Source organism: Danio rerio, chromosome 7 (genome assembly GCF_049306965.1).
Source record: "Danio rerio strain Tuebingen ecotype United States chromosome 7, GRCz12tu, whole genome shotgun sequence".
NCBI classification, from domain to species: Eukaryota; Metazoa; Chordata; class Actinopteri; order Cypriniformes; family Danionidae; genus Danio; species Danio rerio.
The window spans coordinates 64,925,175-64,941,702 of NC_133182.1; the positions used below are offsets into that span (position 1 = coordinate 64,925,175).

General features: G+C 38.1%; 3 protein-coding genes across 8 annotated transcripts in view; 2 read left to right on the forward strand and 1 right to left on the reverse strand.

Moving 5' to 3' along the window:
* stim2b (stromal interaction molecule 2b) overlaps nt 1-16,528 on the forward strand; it is an 860,843-nt gene that overhangs the window by 296,743 nt on the left and 547,572 nt on the right. The window lies entirely within an intron of this gene.
* The window catches only part of sh3tc1 (SH3 domain and tetratricopeptide repeats 1), a 58,282-nt gene that overhangs the window by 33,474 nt on the left and 8,280 nt on the right, over nt 1-16,528 (reverse strand). The window contains exons 5-9 of one of the 5 annotated variants that reach the window (XM_073907437.1): nt 15,180-15,320; nt 14,881-15,079; nt 14,711-14,787; nt 11,999-12,190; nt 11,771-11,901 (exon numbers count right to left, since the gene is read on the reverse strand). In XM_073907437.1, the coding sequence (XP_073763538.1) occupies nt 11,771-11,901; nt 11,999-12,078 (211 nt within the window). In that variant the 5' untranslated portion in view covers nt 12,079-12,190; nt 14,711-14,787; nt 14,881-15,079; nt 15,180-15,320. Of the gene's footprint in view, nt 1-326; nt 509-658; nt 838-11,770; nt 11,902-11,994; nt 12,191-14,710; nt 14,788-14,880; nt 15,080-15,179; nt 15,321-16,528 lie in introns of those variants that run through there. The other 4 variants (XM_005166494.6, XM_073907441.1, XM_073907440.1 and 1 more) reach the window with 4 other exon arrangements.
* Nucleotides 307-11,901, forward strand: LOC100535654 (gametocyte-specific factor 1). 2 transcript variants are annotated; one of them, XM_068222756.1, is made up of 7 exons: nt 307-363; nt 543-624; nt 723-820; nt 9,244-9,370; nt 9,497-9,580; nt 10,160-10,229; nt 11,271-11,901. In XM_068222756.1, the coding sequence occupies exons 2-7, from the start codon at nt 561-563 to the stop codon at nt 11,365-11,367; spliced, it is 540 nt and encodes a 179-aa protein (XP_068078857.1). In that variant the 5' UTR covers nt 307-363; nt 543-560; the 3' UTR covers nt 11,368-11,901. The 2 variants fall into 2 exon arrangements, with proteins under 2 accessions (XP_068078857.1, XP_073763544.1); XM_073907443.1 differs by lacking the exon at nt 307-363 and adding an exon at nt 408-468.

Genomic DNA, 16,528 nt, shown 5'->3' on the forward strand with positions numbered 1-16,528 from the left:
TAAGCCGAAAAGAAAATAAATAAATGAATAAAGGATGGAAAGACTGTGAATGTATGTAATATGAGTGTTATCTCAGTCTTTTGTGTAATTCTAAAAAGTAGTAATGCGTCTGTTATTGTTCAAGCATAGTTAATAAATTAAAAATAAAAACATGGTGTTACTTTAACATGTTTCAGTCCAACAAAAAAGCTTATTTTTGTTGTTATTTATGTTACCCTGTTTTTAATTTAAAAAACTAAAGTTTCAGTAAAGCTTCCTGTTACTGGTGCGGTGCGCTTTAGCGCCTCAAGTGGACGAATAATGTAAACTTCATTAGATGCTTTTACCTTTGATTGAAGCGGCTCAACAAAACGTCCTGTCTTTGTAAGTTACTGTCGTGGGGCTGTCTGTGTAATATACATGTAAATATCAACTACCAACACAATAAAACACAACCTTGTAGCTATTTAGCATTATATCTCATTACTGGTAAGTTTTGATGAGCCTCGCGACTTGCAGGTGTTTTGCTAATAATGACTGTGCGCTTTTAACATTTAAAACAGCTGGGAAGTGCGGCTGAGATGTCGAAGGCAAAAAGAAAACATGAGATGGCAGTTAAAGCTCCACGATGGGAAGAAGCTCAAGGTAAAATCGCAAACAGGCGCGGCCTTTGAGGCACCGATAGTAATGTTATACTGGCGACATTGGTTTTGCAGCTGAAATAATTGTCACGTGTTTCACAGATTTCTGCAACCCTGATAAACTGCTGCTGTGCCCATATGATCCACATCATCTGATCCGAGCCTGCCGGTTCCCCTACCACCTCATCAAATGCAGGAAGGTGCGTGTGCAGCTCACAGCTCAGTACAGTATGTGAGTTGTTTTCTCATGATCTCGATATAACAAAAAGTAGTTTTGTTATGACCACAACTTAATTATCTCGTGAACTTTTTGTTATGTCGAGATCACAACCAATTTTGTTTTCTTTTTTATTTGTGTGTTAATTATTATTATTATTATTATTATTATTATTATTATTGTTGTTATTAATAAATATAAATAAATATATATATATATATTTATTTATTTATTTATTATTATTAGTATTATTATATCTGGACTATGTATGAGGCGACCTTTTTTTTGTCTGGATGCCCTAGACATGCATCATAGATATATACACTAGATATCGCAAAGGGACCCTGAGCATGCGTCAATAGCCCCTTTCACACAGTGATACCGGTAAATATCTGGAAAATTTCCGGAACGACTTTACCGGTATATTCAAAAAAGCGCTGTTCACACAGGCGAGGACGTTACGGAAATTTTCCGGAAAAGAGCATTCACACATCCATTCCAAAATACCGGTAAATTCTGACATCATTCACCACAAATGAGCTTTAAACGGCTGCGCTTGTATTTGTAAACATTTGACTAAATTACAAACTCTGTGGATGATCAGTATTGTGAACAACTTTCGCAGGATCACTTTCGCATTTCGAGATGTTCATAATATGTGCGTGTGCAGGCGCTCATAGGCTGTTTCACAGGCACACGCAAAGCTTGAAGGTAAACAAACAAGGGCTTATCAAAAGCATCTCATCGATGATTATTTACACAGTTGGCATTAAGAAGAACATATAAACGTGATCTGACTAACTTCTAGCAGCTAAATGTGTCTGGAAAAATATTCAAAGGCTTTTATCCTCACAAACCGCGCGGACGTAAATGCGTCTGACTGTTGTGATTGGCTAAAGCAGACGTCTCACGTCAGCACGTTCTAGACGTGCACGCGCTTATTACGGGAATCTTCCTTCTGCATTCACACAGCGCAGCATTCCGGCAAATTGCCGGTAATGTTACAACTTCTCTTTACGGAAAATAGCCAGAACGAATTTACCGGTATTTTCAAAAAGGACCTGTTCACACATACAACCTTTCCGGAAAATTGCCGGTAATTTTCCGGAAAGGTCTGTATGTGTGAAAGGGGCTAATACCGCCGCCACATTTGTACAGTGCTCCCAGGACACATGTCATTCAACCGCACTAGTCAAGACCAAGTGTGCCGCAAGCCTACGTTTGAGTGAAGGTTTCGGCCGTTAGATCGCCCCCTGGGGGCTGGCTGCAGTACAAGTCATAAAGCCCGCCTCCTCCGTGTTAATGAAGGAGACTTGAGCCCAAATAAAAAAAAATATTACACTTGCAATAAAATGTCCCGAAAGATAGTTCTGGTCGATTAAGGCACTGGTTATTGTGCTGAAATAGGTGCAGATCTTCATTTTTGTAAACAGTTTGTTTTTAGCAGTAATTTAATGCTGGGCGTGTCATCGTGATTGACAGCTGTGATTGACAGTTTCTCAAAGCGCGGCGTCTGAGCTTCGGCAGGAGACTGAAGTAGACTGAAATGTTATTATTCGATTTCTGTGTTATTTTACTATGACAAAATGAGTTCAGCAGTAAACTATAGTTTCTGACATACATGATCCTGGTGGAACTAAGTTGAAGCTAAGTTCAGGGCTTTTTTCGGGCTTTATTAGTTTGCTGATACACGCCTAGCCACCCAGATAGCAAAACACAGTTCCGGCTAGATTCTCGCCTGCCGGAGACTTATCTCTTAGAGCTCAGACTGACTAATGTTACCTCTGCTGGACCTACTCCGGATGCCTGGACTCACTACCCAATTCCAGCCCGAGTCAATCGAGCCAGATGCGGCGGCCGAGCGAGCAGGCGCTGCCGCATGCGAGCCGGAATCAGCCCGTGACGCCGCGAGTAAGTTATGCGCTGCGGCCTGGAGCTGGCGCGATTGAATATATAAAACCCTCATATTTGTTAACGTTATTACATCCATTTGTGTTGATATGACAGCAAACGCATGCTGAGAAGTTCGGGGGGCGTAGTTGATTTTACATAAAGCGTTTGATTGGAAGCTCGACTCGACTCGGCAATGCAGCACCAACCCGAACTAAATACTCGGCTTATGCTAGTTTTGTTGATTAAATCAGCAAACAATTAAAAGGAAATATGACAACGAGATGCTGCGGTGCTAAAAACTTATTATTGCCAGTTAGTGAAGGAGTTGTTTATAACACAGATTCATTCACAAACGAATTGCTCCCTTCGTCAGTATGAGAAATAAAAGCAGTAGAGGGGGTGTGTTTCAAGACACGGATTAGATCAAATCTAACAGGGAGGGTGAATAGTACATTTCAATACACACAGACATAAGCTTTTTGTCAGGAATGCCTGTGCAATCATTTATCCACCAATATAGAAAAGTGATTTTAAATTATAATTTTTGTAATTAAAAAAAAAATGCATACTGACCTACGGGAAAACTCCTGATTATAGATATATGTGTATATGTGTATATCTCTGGCTCTGGATGGCCACAGTCCTTCCACTGCAGCTTGGTCCGGCATTCATTTCAAAGCAAGTGGTGCTCGCTGCAGAGCCATTTGAGGAGAGCTGAGCTCCAGCGAGGGGGAGCTTGAGCTTGAGCTCCACCTTTTTTGCACTTCTTCTACGAGTGATGTCACTGGGGGTAGGGTTAGGGTTGGGGTTGGTGTACGCATTAAAACAGCTTACAGGAGGAGAAGCGACAGCTCATGCTCCCCCTCGCTGGAGCTCAGCTCTCCTCAAATGGCTCTGCAGCGAGCACCCTCTCTTTCAAAGGAGTGCTACCCTGTACTAAAATGGCGGCTCTATTGACGCATTCCTTCCAATAGACAACAACAGGGTAGGGGACATCTAATGTATACATCTATGGACATGCATACACAGCCGCGGGAACGCGGAGCAAAGATAAGTGTGCAATATAGGGGATAGGCTATTGGTGGAAGAGAGGTATTTGGTCTGTTGTCCATCATCTTGGACAAACCGGGTGAGGTTCTGAGTCACAGAATTTTTTTGTGAAAAATGTAATTGATGTGATCATAAGCAATACAACAGGGTATTGAAATCTGTCCTGAAGACATTTGTAATGATGGTTAGGATTGTGGTCACCAATATACAGTAAATGACACACTTCATCTGCCTTATTTGTTGATGAATGGACAAGATTTTATTCAGAGCGAAATACCTAATAAAATAAAAAGATCAATATTAACCCAAGATAAATTCCCAATACAAGCTGGTAGAAATAATGTCTTTTTTCCAAGAGCTCTATTTATTAAATTAAGAACTATGTTTCTTTTCATTTCCCATACCTCACAAAGCTAAGGAAGTGCATTTTAAAATATTCAATGATATTAAGCCATCTTCAGAGTTTCTTAGACAGATTTAATTTTGATCACAATAATTGTTCATTCTGTAAGGTTAACATTGAAATGACTGCACATTCATTTTTTGACTGTTTATATAGCAGAACCTTCTGGTCTGATTCATTCAAGTGGCTAAATGTTTCTCTCAAGTTGTCCTCCCAGTTTTCTAAAAATTATATTTTATTTGGTTTATTAGGGGAAGATGTTAATATTTAATTTGTATAAAACAATATTTTATTTTTTAATAATTTTGAAAAATGTTATATTTATAAATGCAAGTGCCTTAACAACACCACTGTTCATGGTTTTCCAAAAGGAGTTTTGGTTATACTGTAAATCTTTAAAGTTGCTCGAATCAAAATTTGGAAGAAGACTGTCTAGTTTATTGAAAAATAAATTAATTAATAGAAGACCCGGTATAGTTTGTGCTCTGTTCTGTAAATGTAGATGAATGTCGTTGATCAAATTTTGCCTAATTGTATTTGTGTTATAATGCAATAATATTAAAAAGATAAGTGTGCAATACACAGGCTTGTACAGATTTGTTACAGGGCTTTTTTATAGAAATAAAATTAATTTAGTTTAACTGGACATGATTATTGTACATTCATGATTATATTCATGTACAGTTAAAGTCAGAATTATTAGCCCCCCTTTGAATTTTCTTTTTTAAATATTTTCCAAATGATGTTTAACAGAGCAAGGACATCTTTACAGTATGTCTGATAATATTTTTTCTCCTGGAGAAAGTCTTATGTGTTTTATTTCAGCTAGAATAAAAGCAGTTTTTAATTTTTTAAACACCATTTTGGTCAAAATTATTAGCCCCTTTAAGCTATATATTTTTTCAATAGTCTACAGAACAAACCATCATTATACAATAACTTGCCTAATTACCCTAACCTGCCTAAATGTCACTTTAAGCTGTATACAAGGGTCCTGAAAAATATCTAGTAAAATATTATTTACTTTCATCATGGCAAAGATAAAATAAATCCATTATTAGAGAGGAGTTATTGAAAAAAATATTCTCCCCGTTAAACAGAAATTGATGAAAAAAATAAATAGAGGGGCTAATAATTTGTGGCTTGGGGGGGGCTGTCTAATAATTCGGACTTCAACTGTATATAATTGTATATCCTTATTTACAATAATATTCCCTCAACTGTTAGCATATTAAAGCAACTCATATAAAACTGTTTGGGTTACTTTATATAGGTGTACAGTTTTTATGAATATATATTCAGATATTGCAGGAAGAACATTGTGATGTTTTAAAGAATGGTGTTAGAGATTTAGCTACCCTTTAATCTTCTCATATTTATAAAAAAACATTCATTCTAAAGCAGCTGTTTCCTTGAAGACGTGTTAGTGTCATTAGAAACTGAATTGGAAATGACGTTATTTTAATATAGTCAGTCATGAACTGAGGTGGGTCGGTCTAAGGCTTGAAACTCCAGGGCTGAAAAGGAGTCCCACTTCGGCCCTGTTTACTATATCCATTCAGCCCCTAGTAGAAAAAACAAGCCACACCCACTGTTTTCTCATTTAAAATCCCATTTCTCTGCATCACAATACAAGAAAAAACTATCACAGCGTCCGGTTCATTGGAACTTTAACGATTAATCTTTAATGGATTGTTAATTTAAATGATGATCGATCACGGGATTTTGTGGAAGTTGACATCCCTAATACAGACCCACTTAGTTATTTTAAAGGAAGAAATGAAAAAAACAATCCTTCTCTTGCACTTTTAGAGCCATCATTTCGTATCATTCTCGTCACTTCTGCAGCTCAGAGCTGCTTGAAAAGACACGCATGTTTGTATGTCTACGCTAAGTACTTCTGTTTAAAGTTGCAGGATAGTAAATTAGTGATGGGTCGTTTATGAACGATTTGTTTTCTTTTGAACGAATCTTCAATATGACTCAGGAACTATGAGTCCTCTCAGGGAATGATTCGTTCATCCGCGCGTGCGCACATTTGTGCAGGTGGTATCGTTCATTTCAAGTCTTTTAAGTTGTTCATCGCGGAAAGGCAGAAGCCAATCATATGCATTTAGAGCCGGAAAAATAATTGATCCGTTCATTTCTCGAGTCCTCTATCGGGTCTGATTCATTCGTTCATCACGGGCCAATCATATGTGTCTAAAGCCGGAAAAAGAATTGAACTGTTCATCTCTCGAGTCCTCTATCGGGTCTGAGTCATTCGTTCATCTCAGGCCAATTATATGCGTTTAGAATCTAAAAAAGAATTTAATTGAAAGGTGAACTAATTATCATGGCTCCTATCGGCTCAGGCTGTGTACATTGGTTAAGATTATATGTGCCTGTTAGTGTAACGTGAACGAATCACTGACATTTAAAGACATGAAGAGGTGAGCTGAGCAAAGAGACAAAAATACCTTCATAGACAAAAGAGCAGGTAAACATTGAATTATTATTTTCTTCTTCTTACAGTATTCTATTTATGACTTATTTGTCGTGTGATCAACCTTTTGGGTTAGTTGTAGATGGGTTTGGAAGCAATTCGTAACATTTTAATAATATTTTGGCAAATTGAACCAAATGAATGAAATGACTCAAAAAAAAAAAAAAGTGTAAAATGACTGTTGAATCAAACAGGCCATCAGTATATCAATTCCTTTACAGTTATCAAAAAAATTATTTTGTGACTTCATTATAGTTTTGTAACTATTAAATGGTTTTAAATAAAAAATTTAACAAAATGCATCCGTGTAAAAACCTATGACTAGTGGAAAAACAGATTTCTGTAATTGTGTTCTCAGGTCTCCACTTTTGCCATGGCTTCTCTTGGTTTTAATAAATTTACCACTCAGGTTTTTCCAAACCTTTTAACAAAAACTTTCTCCTTTCCCACAACTGTTGCAATTTCTAGCCAAGAATTATTGATCATGATTATCTCTCTGATTATGGGTTTTAAGATATGTGTACAGTTGTACTGTTTCAGTTAAAATCTCTTCAAAGTGGTTCATATTCAACTCAAATCAGTTGAGGCACCGCGCACACTATTCGCTCGAGTCTCAAAAAGTGCCCTACACACCGCCAGCCGAAATCATGCTGCGCGCACCCAAAGCAAACCTCGGCAAACTCCGCAATGATGTCAGATTCGCTGCACGCACTCAAGCGAACAAGCAGACGCATCGAGTATAAACCAGGCTTCAGAGAAGGAGCAGCTCCAACTATAATAGCAAAAGCTGTGTACTGTGAGCCACAACCTGTTAGTGTTTTTATTTGTTAAATTTGATCTGTTACATGCACAGTTTCTAGCATTAACTGTATGTTGTAGTGAGGATTAAAGCAAAGGGAAATGCTGTTTGGCACTGCTAACAATTTAGCTACAAATTCTTATTTATCCTTCAAACCGCTGTAAACAGCCACAATCTTCAACAGCGCTGCATTGCCTCTCTATGCGGAAACTTTTCTGCATTCTACATCCCAAATAACAAACTCACAAAAGATATATGCACGCTTCATTTTACTTACACATGCTTATAACCCGAATATATGTGAAAGACACTTTTCAGATGTTACTTTAGTGAGCAGGCATGAGGTTCAACTGTGTGCATTTCATTCTCTGTCTGATTCAGACACAAACTGATATGGCCAACAGATACAGTAGCCATGTTTCCATCCACCTATTTTTATGCGCATTTTGCATTTAACTAAAGAGCATAACTGAGTAGGATAAACTTTTTATCCGATAAGAAAAGATTTGCATAAGCTACGATGGAAACACTTTTACCGCACAAATTTCAGTATGCGCATTAAAAAAGGTCATGTGATTTTGTGATAAGAGATCATGTGATGATGGAAATATGTGTAAATGGACAAACCAGCAGGCAGAGCACACTGTAAAATATCTGATATTTTGTTTTGGTCATTCTAAAAGACCTTACCGTTTAAGTATTAGTGTTATTATATCATTAATAACCAAAATCAATAGCGTCTGACACCTTTAAACGCCACCGCATGTTCACTGCATGTCAGGATTGCCTTCTGAATCGCTGGATGGAAACGCTGCTTAATTCGCATGTTTTTTTTCAAGATAAAAAGCAATCAAAACTATGTGTGTGTGTGTGTGTGTGTGTGTGTGTGTGTGCGCGTGCGTGTGCATGTGTGTGTGTGTGTGTGTGTGTGTGTGTATTATTGTATTATTGTAGTATTATATAAATATAATGTACATTTATATATATATATATATATAAATAAATATTTTTTGTCCTTTTTTTTTCAAGAAAAGTAATAAGAGCCTAGAGGTATTATAGACTTTGCAAATTCAGTTTCCAGACATTTTTAGGTAGAGACATCTATTGTGTGCATTCTTGGCAGTTTTTTCATGTCTTTTTTTTAGTATTGTCATTATCGGTATCGGAATGATATCGTATCGACCAAAGTTAAGAAATATATTGTGATAAAAATTTTTGCCATATCGTCAAGCTGTAAGATGAAAATAATTAAAATGATTAAAATGTTACAAAATTATTTTATACATAAATATATAAAAATCACTACCTTCATGTCAGGGGGCTTTTTCAGTTTATTCATGACAATTTGCATTTGTATAATGTTGTTGTTGTTGTGGTTATTATTATTATTTTTTATTAGTATTATTTATTATATGCATATTTATATTTGTTTTAATAAACACAAGTGTAGATTTTTCCACCTGTTGGGTTTTGGCAGAATGTGTGTTTGGATATAACCAAACACAACTGACTCTTAAAGGGAATGAGAGATGAGACTCTGATTGGTTTAGTGCATGTTATACCCTAAACACACCCATAACTCATTCAGAGAACAAGCACAACCCTGTTAGACCATGCGCCATGGTGCAAAGTATTATTTTTTCATCCGTAAATGGCAAAAGGGGATTTGGACATGCCCTTAATGCTTTTGCACCATGCATTTTAGACTTTGTGCCTAGACAGTTGAAAAAGAGCCCTATGACTTGCATAATGTTGTGATCTTAATCTCTTTTGTAGAATCACCCTGAATTGGTTGGTGAATTATGGACATGTCCATTCAATGCACGCCACCTGATGAAGAAAAATGAGCTGTCCCATCACATCTCAACATGTGTAGATCGATGCTCTGTTACTGAAACCTATGGTAAGCCCTGTTTAACCATGCATAATAGTACTACTGCAGACACACACCAAGCAAAATCAACTAGACTCTGTGTGCAACCTGACTTGTACTTTAAACTGATCTCAACCTCTTTTGCAATGTTCAAAGTGGCTAAGGACAAGACTGATAGCAAGTTTCAAATCCCAGTGAGCACCTGGACCGCCCCTGTGTGTGATGAAGACTGGGATGAAGGTAAGTTCCCTCAAGGAAATCATTTGTGGTCACATTTTCAATGCTAATGAGTAGCTAAGACCAAGCTGTATCTGCTTAAGTCCACTCTCACATTTTAAAATAACAGATTTCAGACTGACAACAAAATCTGACTTTAACTGTCCTGTAAATGTTGTTAAACGTTGTTTCTTATACGCAAATGCCATTTTAAAAACAGGCATGTCACATCAATGCATGTGTGCAGTCTTATATTTGTCAGTATAATGACTGCTTCTATAGACCGCATACATTGATGACATGACAGCTGGTAATTGGCTTATTTATTTTGACAGTGGCCATAATGCACCTTTCACTTTCTGTCCATTTTAAGGAATAGGAATACACAATCTTTGTACTTATAAAGTCTTGAATGTATAAAGATCCCAGTAAACAACTGGAAGCTACAAGACACTGATGTGCTAAATAGAAACTATACAAAAAGATTTCTTAAACTTGCGATGTTGCTTACAGTTCTGCACTAAATCTATGCCATTTATAAATGCACTGAAAGATTAGTTTGTATGATGTAAATGCAAACTTTAACATCTGATCATCTTACAGAAATGGACAAGCGTGCAACAGCAGCGCCCCCTTTTGTCTGGGATGTGTCCAAATCGCTTCCTAAGGACAGGTCAGTGTAGAGCAGGGATGTCCAGTCCTGTTTTTGATGGGCCAATGTGCTGCAGGCTTTAGTTCCATCTAGCTCCAACATTTCTGTGCAGAGATATGTAGTGAGTCTGTTTGAGTTGTCCCCTATACTTTCATTTATAAACCCTACACACTGCTAGTAAAGTGAGGACATTAGGCCAGTTAGTGCACAGAAGGACTGCTGCCTTTACATTGATTTTTTCCTTGCTGTTTCATTTATCAAACTTGGCAAGCTGGCAGCTCCAGAGGTAATGAAACTTGGCCCGTGCTCTTTCTATTTAACTGTTTAATTATTTATTAGAGGGAACTGCTGGATTTTAATCATGATCCAAGATGTGGCATACAAGTAACATAAGCAGTTTTTAATCAAAATTAGACTGTATTCTTTCTAAATTTGAAGCAAAAACAGAAAGATTTGACTTTGCTGTAGTTTTTCAGGAAACATTGGACTACAAAAAAACATCTAAAGGAATCTGTAGTTAAGCTGAGTGAGATGCACATTCACTGCTAGCAGGTGGCACTTACGAACCACAATGATATAACTTACAGTAGTTGCACTAGGGGTGCAACAGTACATATTTCTTGCGGTTTGGTTTTAGGGTCACTGCTTCAGTAAATTTTGGTGTATATAGTAAAAAAACAAACAAACAAAAAAAACAGGACATTGTCATGTAAAAATGAAACTCTACAAGCAATAAAACAAATGAATACAATATAGCAAAGATACTATTAAAATTAAACGGAGCTTTTCTGGTTTCCTAATTTCGGAACTACAGATGGCTGTGCATTCAAATAGTGCCCTTTTTAAGGTATTGGGTAGATTTCAGACATTGATTGGCTGGTTCATGTGGGTTTAACGAAAGTTAAAGGTTCAGCAGGACAGTGGCCCTCCAGGAACAGATCTGTACATTCCTGCTTTTTAGGCTAGTTTCGAATGTAATTGGCAGTTGATATTAATTTAAACAGATTGGTTGAATCCTACAATCAAACTACAGAAGCATTAACACATACTTCTATGTATTAGGGAGAACCCCAGTGTTTCCAGCAGTGTGATTACTGGCCTCAGAGCACCAAGAGTTCTTCCCTGGACAAGCGGCTGTACAGATTTTTCAGCTTTTTAATATAGCCATTATGCTTAAAACTTACTTTGCAGTTACAACTGCTTGTATTCTAGCTTTTTATTGAATATGTCTCTAGTGTTAGTGACAAATTCGTTTTCTAATCTTCAGTTCAGTTTTCCTAAGGCGGAGCAGTAAAGGTGGTTTAGGTTCTGTTTACACCACACAAAAGAAAAGCTTACGACCAGGATTTGCATTTTCAAGACTGTATTTGATGTGTTTTGTGCTGTCACAGTTGCTTTGTGTCTGCTGTTCTGTTTCTGTGGTGTCTTAGAGACTGTATATATATATATACAATATTATGTATATTTTTTTGGATAAAGGCTTTACATAGAGCAGATCCTGTTGTAAAAACAGGTCAAATTTAGTTTGTAAACGCTAACATCTTATGATTCAAAACTCTTACCAAGTTTGTAGTTTGTGCCAACATCACACTGGCATGTTTTCTTCAATAAAGAAAGAGTCTCCTCTTTAATTTGCTCATGATCCAAAGTAACAATTTGTCTGTCCTCATCCTTCAAGAACATGTCAGATGATCTGTAATGTAGAGCGAGATAAAAATAAAGTAAAGAAGTGAAGACAGAACACAAACCGCTGGATGTATTAATGCTAAAGGACACAAGCACTTACTCACAAAAAGAACCGGTGGCTTTGACTAGTCTTGTTTTGACAAGTCCAGTATCCCCAGTTTTCTCTGATTGCCCCATAAACCATTCAAAACAGGCCACCAGCAGGCCCTGGATGATGATGCGTTCACCAGTCTGGAAGCTCAGTTCATCAGGCCCATCAGCGTCATAGTCCTCTATGGTCTCACACACTCCTACCGCTGTAAAAGGTTGTTACATTCAGTGTATGTTGATAGATATACACATATTTCATATACATTTTGGAATAGTGCATAAAAAGTGCTTATGTAAAAGTCAAGATGGGCATACAGTATATTTTGATAAAGTGCATAAAAACATGCACACAACCGAGTAGGATAAACTTTTCACTTCCAGCAGGATAACACACCATGTCATAAAGTGCCATTCATCTCAGACTGGTTTCTTGAACATGACAATGAGTTCACTGTACTCTAATGACCTCCACAGTCACCAGATCTCAATCCAATAGAGCACCTTTGGGATGTGGTGGAACGGGAGATTGACATCATGGATGTGCAGCAACTGCGTGATGCTATCATGTCAATATGGACTAAAATCTCTGAGGAATATTTCCAGTATCTTGTTGAATCTATGCCACGAAGGATTAAGGCAGTTCTGTAGACAAAAGGGGGTCCAACCCAGTAATAGTAAATGTACCTAATAAAGTGGCCAGTGTGTAATTGATAGTAATAAAAACTTTTTACTATTCAGTAAGAGAAAATGTGCATAAAGTACGATGGAAACACATTTACCGAATAGCATGTGCCTAAAAAAAACTCCACGGCCAATTTAGTTTATTTGGATTGTGGGGGAAAATGGAACACCTGGAGGAAACCCACACAAACACAGGGAGAACATGCAAACTCAACACAAAAATGCCAACTGATCCAGCTGGGACTCAAACCAGCAAACTTCTTACTGTGAGGCGACAGTGCTAAACACTGAGCCAACGTGCCACCCTTTAACAGATCATGTAATAACAAATTGGTCATGATGGGTGTGCATTTATGGATATACCATGGACCAACCCTATTGTAAAATATCTGAAATGTTGCTTTGATCATTCTAAAAACCCTCAGCCAAAGTCCATCATTCCATTATTTTGTTATTATCTCACAGATCTTGTCTTGAGCAGCTGTGCCTCCAAAGAATGGTCTTGTTTCCAAAAGCCACCCCATGTTTATTGTATTTTGTCTTGTTTTCTGAGGCACAAATGGTTTGATAAAAGGAAAAAAGGTTCACGGTGGTCAACCCCATTTACCTTTGTGATATTTGTTGGCAGTTTATCAGGAAGAGACGATTTTTGTTCTCTTTGTCTAATTGGATGTAAACACTGCTTCATTAGCTATTTTTTTTTATTTGCAATTCAATGTCATTCACTTCTTTGGAAGAAAGAGCCACACTCCTATGTAATAAAACTACACACATTCGTATTAAAATAAATTAACCTAACCTAACATTTTATTTTGGCCAAAGATAAAAGTTCTCTTATTAATTATTTAACCCCATGCCTTTCCAATTCTCTGAGACCTTCATTTATCTTCAGAACACAAGTTAAGATGATATGGCCACAGCCATATCACCCTGCAGCCCAAGACTGGTCACTCACTGAAGTTAAGCAGGGCTGATCCTGGTCAACCTGTTGTTTGTGCTAGTCCTAATTCCCCAGTATAGTGAAGGGGACACCGTACTGTCAGTGAGTGCCGTCTTTTGGATAAGATGTTAAACCGAGGTCCTGACCCTCTCTGGTCATTAAAAGAGTCCCATGGCACTTCTCATAAATAGTAGGGGTTTAACCCCAGTGTCCTGGCCAAAGTTTTCATAAGTTCATTACCCCTTACCCATGATGGCCTCCCAATCACCCCATCCACAGAATTGGCTCTATCACTGTCTTTCCACTCCATCTATAGCTGGTGTGTGGTGAGTGCACTGGCATCGTTATCCTGTGGCTGCCGTCGCATCATCAAGTGGATGCTGCACAGTGGTGGTGGTGCAGAGCGACTGAAGCAACATTTTTGTATAGTTGCCCAGCAATATTGCTCAAAAAGTTGCCCTGTGTATCATTATCATACGACAATTTAAAATGCAGATTTAAACTTTTCATCATGGCTTCATGGTGGCTCAGTTGGTAGCACGATTACCTCACAGCAAGAAGGTCGCTGACTCGAGTCCCGGCTGTGTGGAGTTTGCATATTCTTCCTGTGTTGGTGTTGGTTTCCTCCAGGTGCTCCGGTTTCCTCCACAGTCCAAAAACATGTGGTAAAGGGGAATTGGGTAAGCTAAATCGACCGTTGTGTATGTGTGTGAATGAGTGTCTATGGATGTTTCCCAGTGATGGGTTGCAGCTGGAAGGGCATCCGCTGCATAGAACATATGCTGGAAAAGTTGGCCATTCATTCTACTGTGGCGACCCCTGGTTAATAAAAAGGGACTAAGCTGAAAAGAAAATGAATGAATGAACTTTTTTCAATGCAGGAAGTAATTGGTCATTTTCAATTGTAAACATATTTCATAATGATAGTTTTGCTGTTTCAGATTAAATAAATAGTTTTGTATAGTGAACATAATTGTAGTGAGCATAACAATAATAATTATTTCAAAAGCATTTTAAAATCCTATTGCCCTCAAACATTTAAACGTGTGTGTGTGTGTGTGTGTGTGTTTATAGAAAGAATGAAAAATAAAGAAAAGAATCTCACCAATCTGGAATGGGAGGTCAATAGTGTCCTTTCCTCCACCCACTAACACAGTCTCTGGGCAGGACTTTAAAAACCACCTTGAAAAAAAAAAGTCCATTGTTCTCAGTTCTGGCTGCTCTGTTTGATTTAACAATAAGTTTATTTGAAATTTAGAAATTAACAGCACATACTCATGAAAGGGGGTGACTGGCTCCAGAGCTGGCTTTGCTTTGGTTCCTCTAGACCCCTCTGCTAGTGACAGGACAGTCCAGCCTGACCCTAAAAAGGGAGGCTCAAACAGAGCGATGTCCCCCTTCTCTAGATAAAGGTCCTTTCCTGATGTTGAGCTGTCAAACATCTGATTGGCTGTGCAGCATCCAAAGAAAGACCCTAAAAGTAAACAGTGTTGCTTTCATTAAAATAGCTGTAATATACATGAAACACTGTTTGTGATTCATTTTAATGTTTGGGGTTTGCACTTTTTTTTTACCTTCTTGCATTAGAAAACCTTTGTACATTAAATTTAGTGTCTCCTCTTTAATTGAGATCTCAATTCCTGAATGGTGGTCAAGGGAGGTTAACCAAAACTCCTGGTCCATGAGGAGATTTTCCATACACTGACCCAAGAAGCCTGATGAAAATTACATGATCGGTAAGTCATAGTAGGTTGTTGGGTTGAATCAATTTGTTTGCAAAAGAGTCAAATAAAAATAACTGCAAACTGTAATAATACTAATATACAATACATACAATAATATCCAATAAAATTCAATAGTATCTTATCATACAAGCTGAGATTGCATCACTCAGCGATGCAATATCAGACACAATGCACTCGATGGAGTGTGTAACGTCACGGTGACGGGTAGGGTTATGGGTGGGGCTAGTTGAGCCCATTAAAAAGCATTGGATGCAGCTCAGATTGCACTGCACCGAGTCTGCAGCCAGACCCCTCTCATAAAATTGGTAAATATATGCTTTGTGTTTTTGTTTACACTCACAGGCCACTTTATTAGGTACACCTATCTGACTGCTCGTTAACACAAATTTCTTTTTAGCCAATCACATGGCAGCAACTCGAGACTTAAGACGATCTGCTGCAGTTCAAACTGAGCAAAGGAATGTGTAAGAAAGGTGATTTAAGTGACTTTGAACGTGGCATGGTTGTTGTTGGTGCCAGACAGGCTGGTGTATTTCAGAAACTGCTTATCTACTAGGATTTCCACGCACAACCATCTCTAGGGTTTAAAGAGAATGGCCTAAAAAAGAGAAAAAATCCAGTGAGCAACAGTTCTGTGGGCGCAAATGCCTTGTTGATGGCAGAGGGCAGAGGAGAATGGCCAGACTGGTTCCCGCTGATAGAAAGGCAAGAGTAACTCAAATAACCACTTGTTACAACCGAGGTCTGCAGAAGAACATCTCTGAATACACAACACGTTTAACCTTGAGGCGGATGGGCTATAGCAGCAGAAGACTACACTGGGTCATCTGATGGCTTCTTCCAGCAGGATAACACGCCATGTCATAAAGTGCATCTCAGACTGGTTTGAGTTCACTGTACTCAAATGGCCTCCACAGTCACCAGAGCTCAATCCAATAGAGCACCTTTGGGATGTGGTGGAATGGAAGATTGACATCATGGATGTGCAGCAACTGCATGATGCTATCATGTCAATATGGACTAAAATCTCAGAGGAATATTTCCAGTACCTTGTTGAATCTATGCCACGAAGGATTAAGGCAGTTCTGTAGACAAAAGTGGGTTCAAGCCAGTAATAGTAAATGTACCTAATAAAGTGGCCAGTGTGTAATTAATAGTAATAAATAAGTCATCTAGCA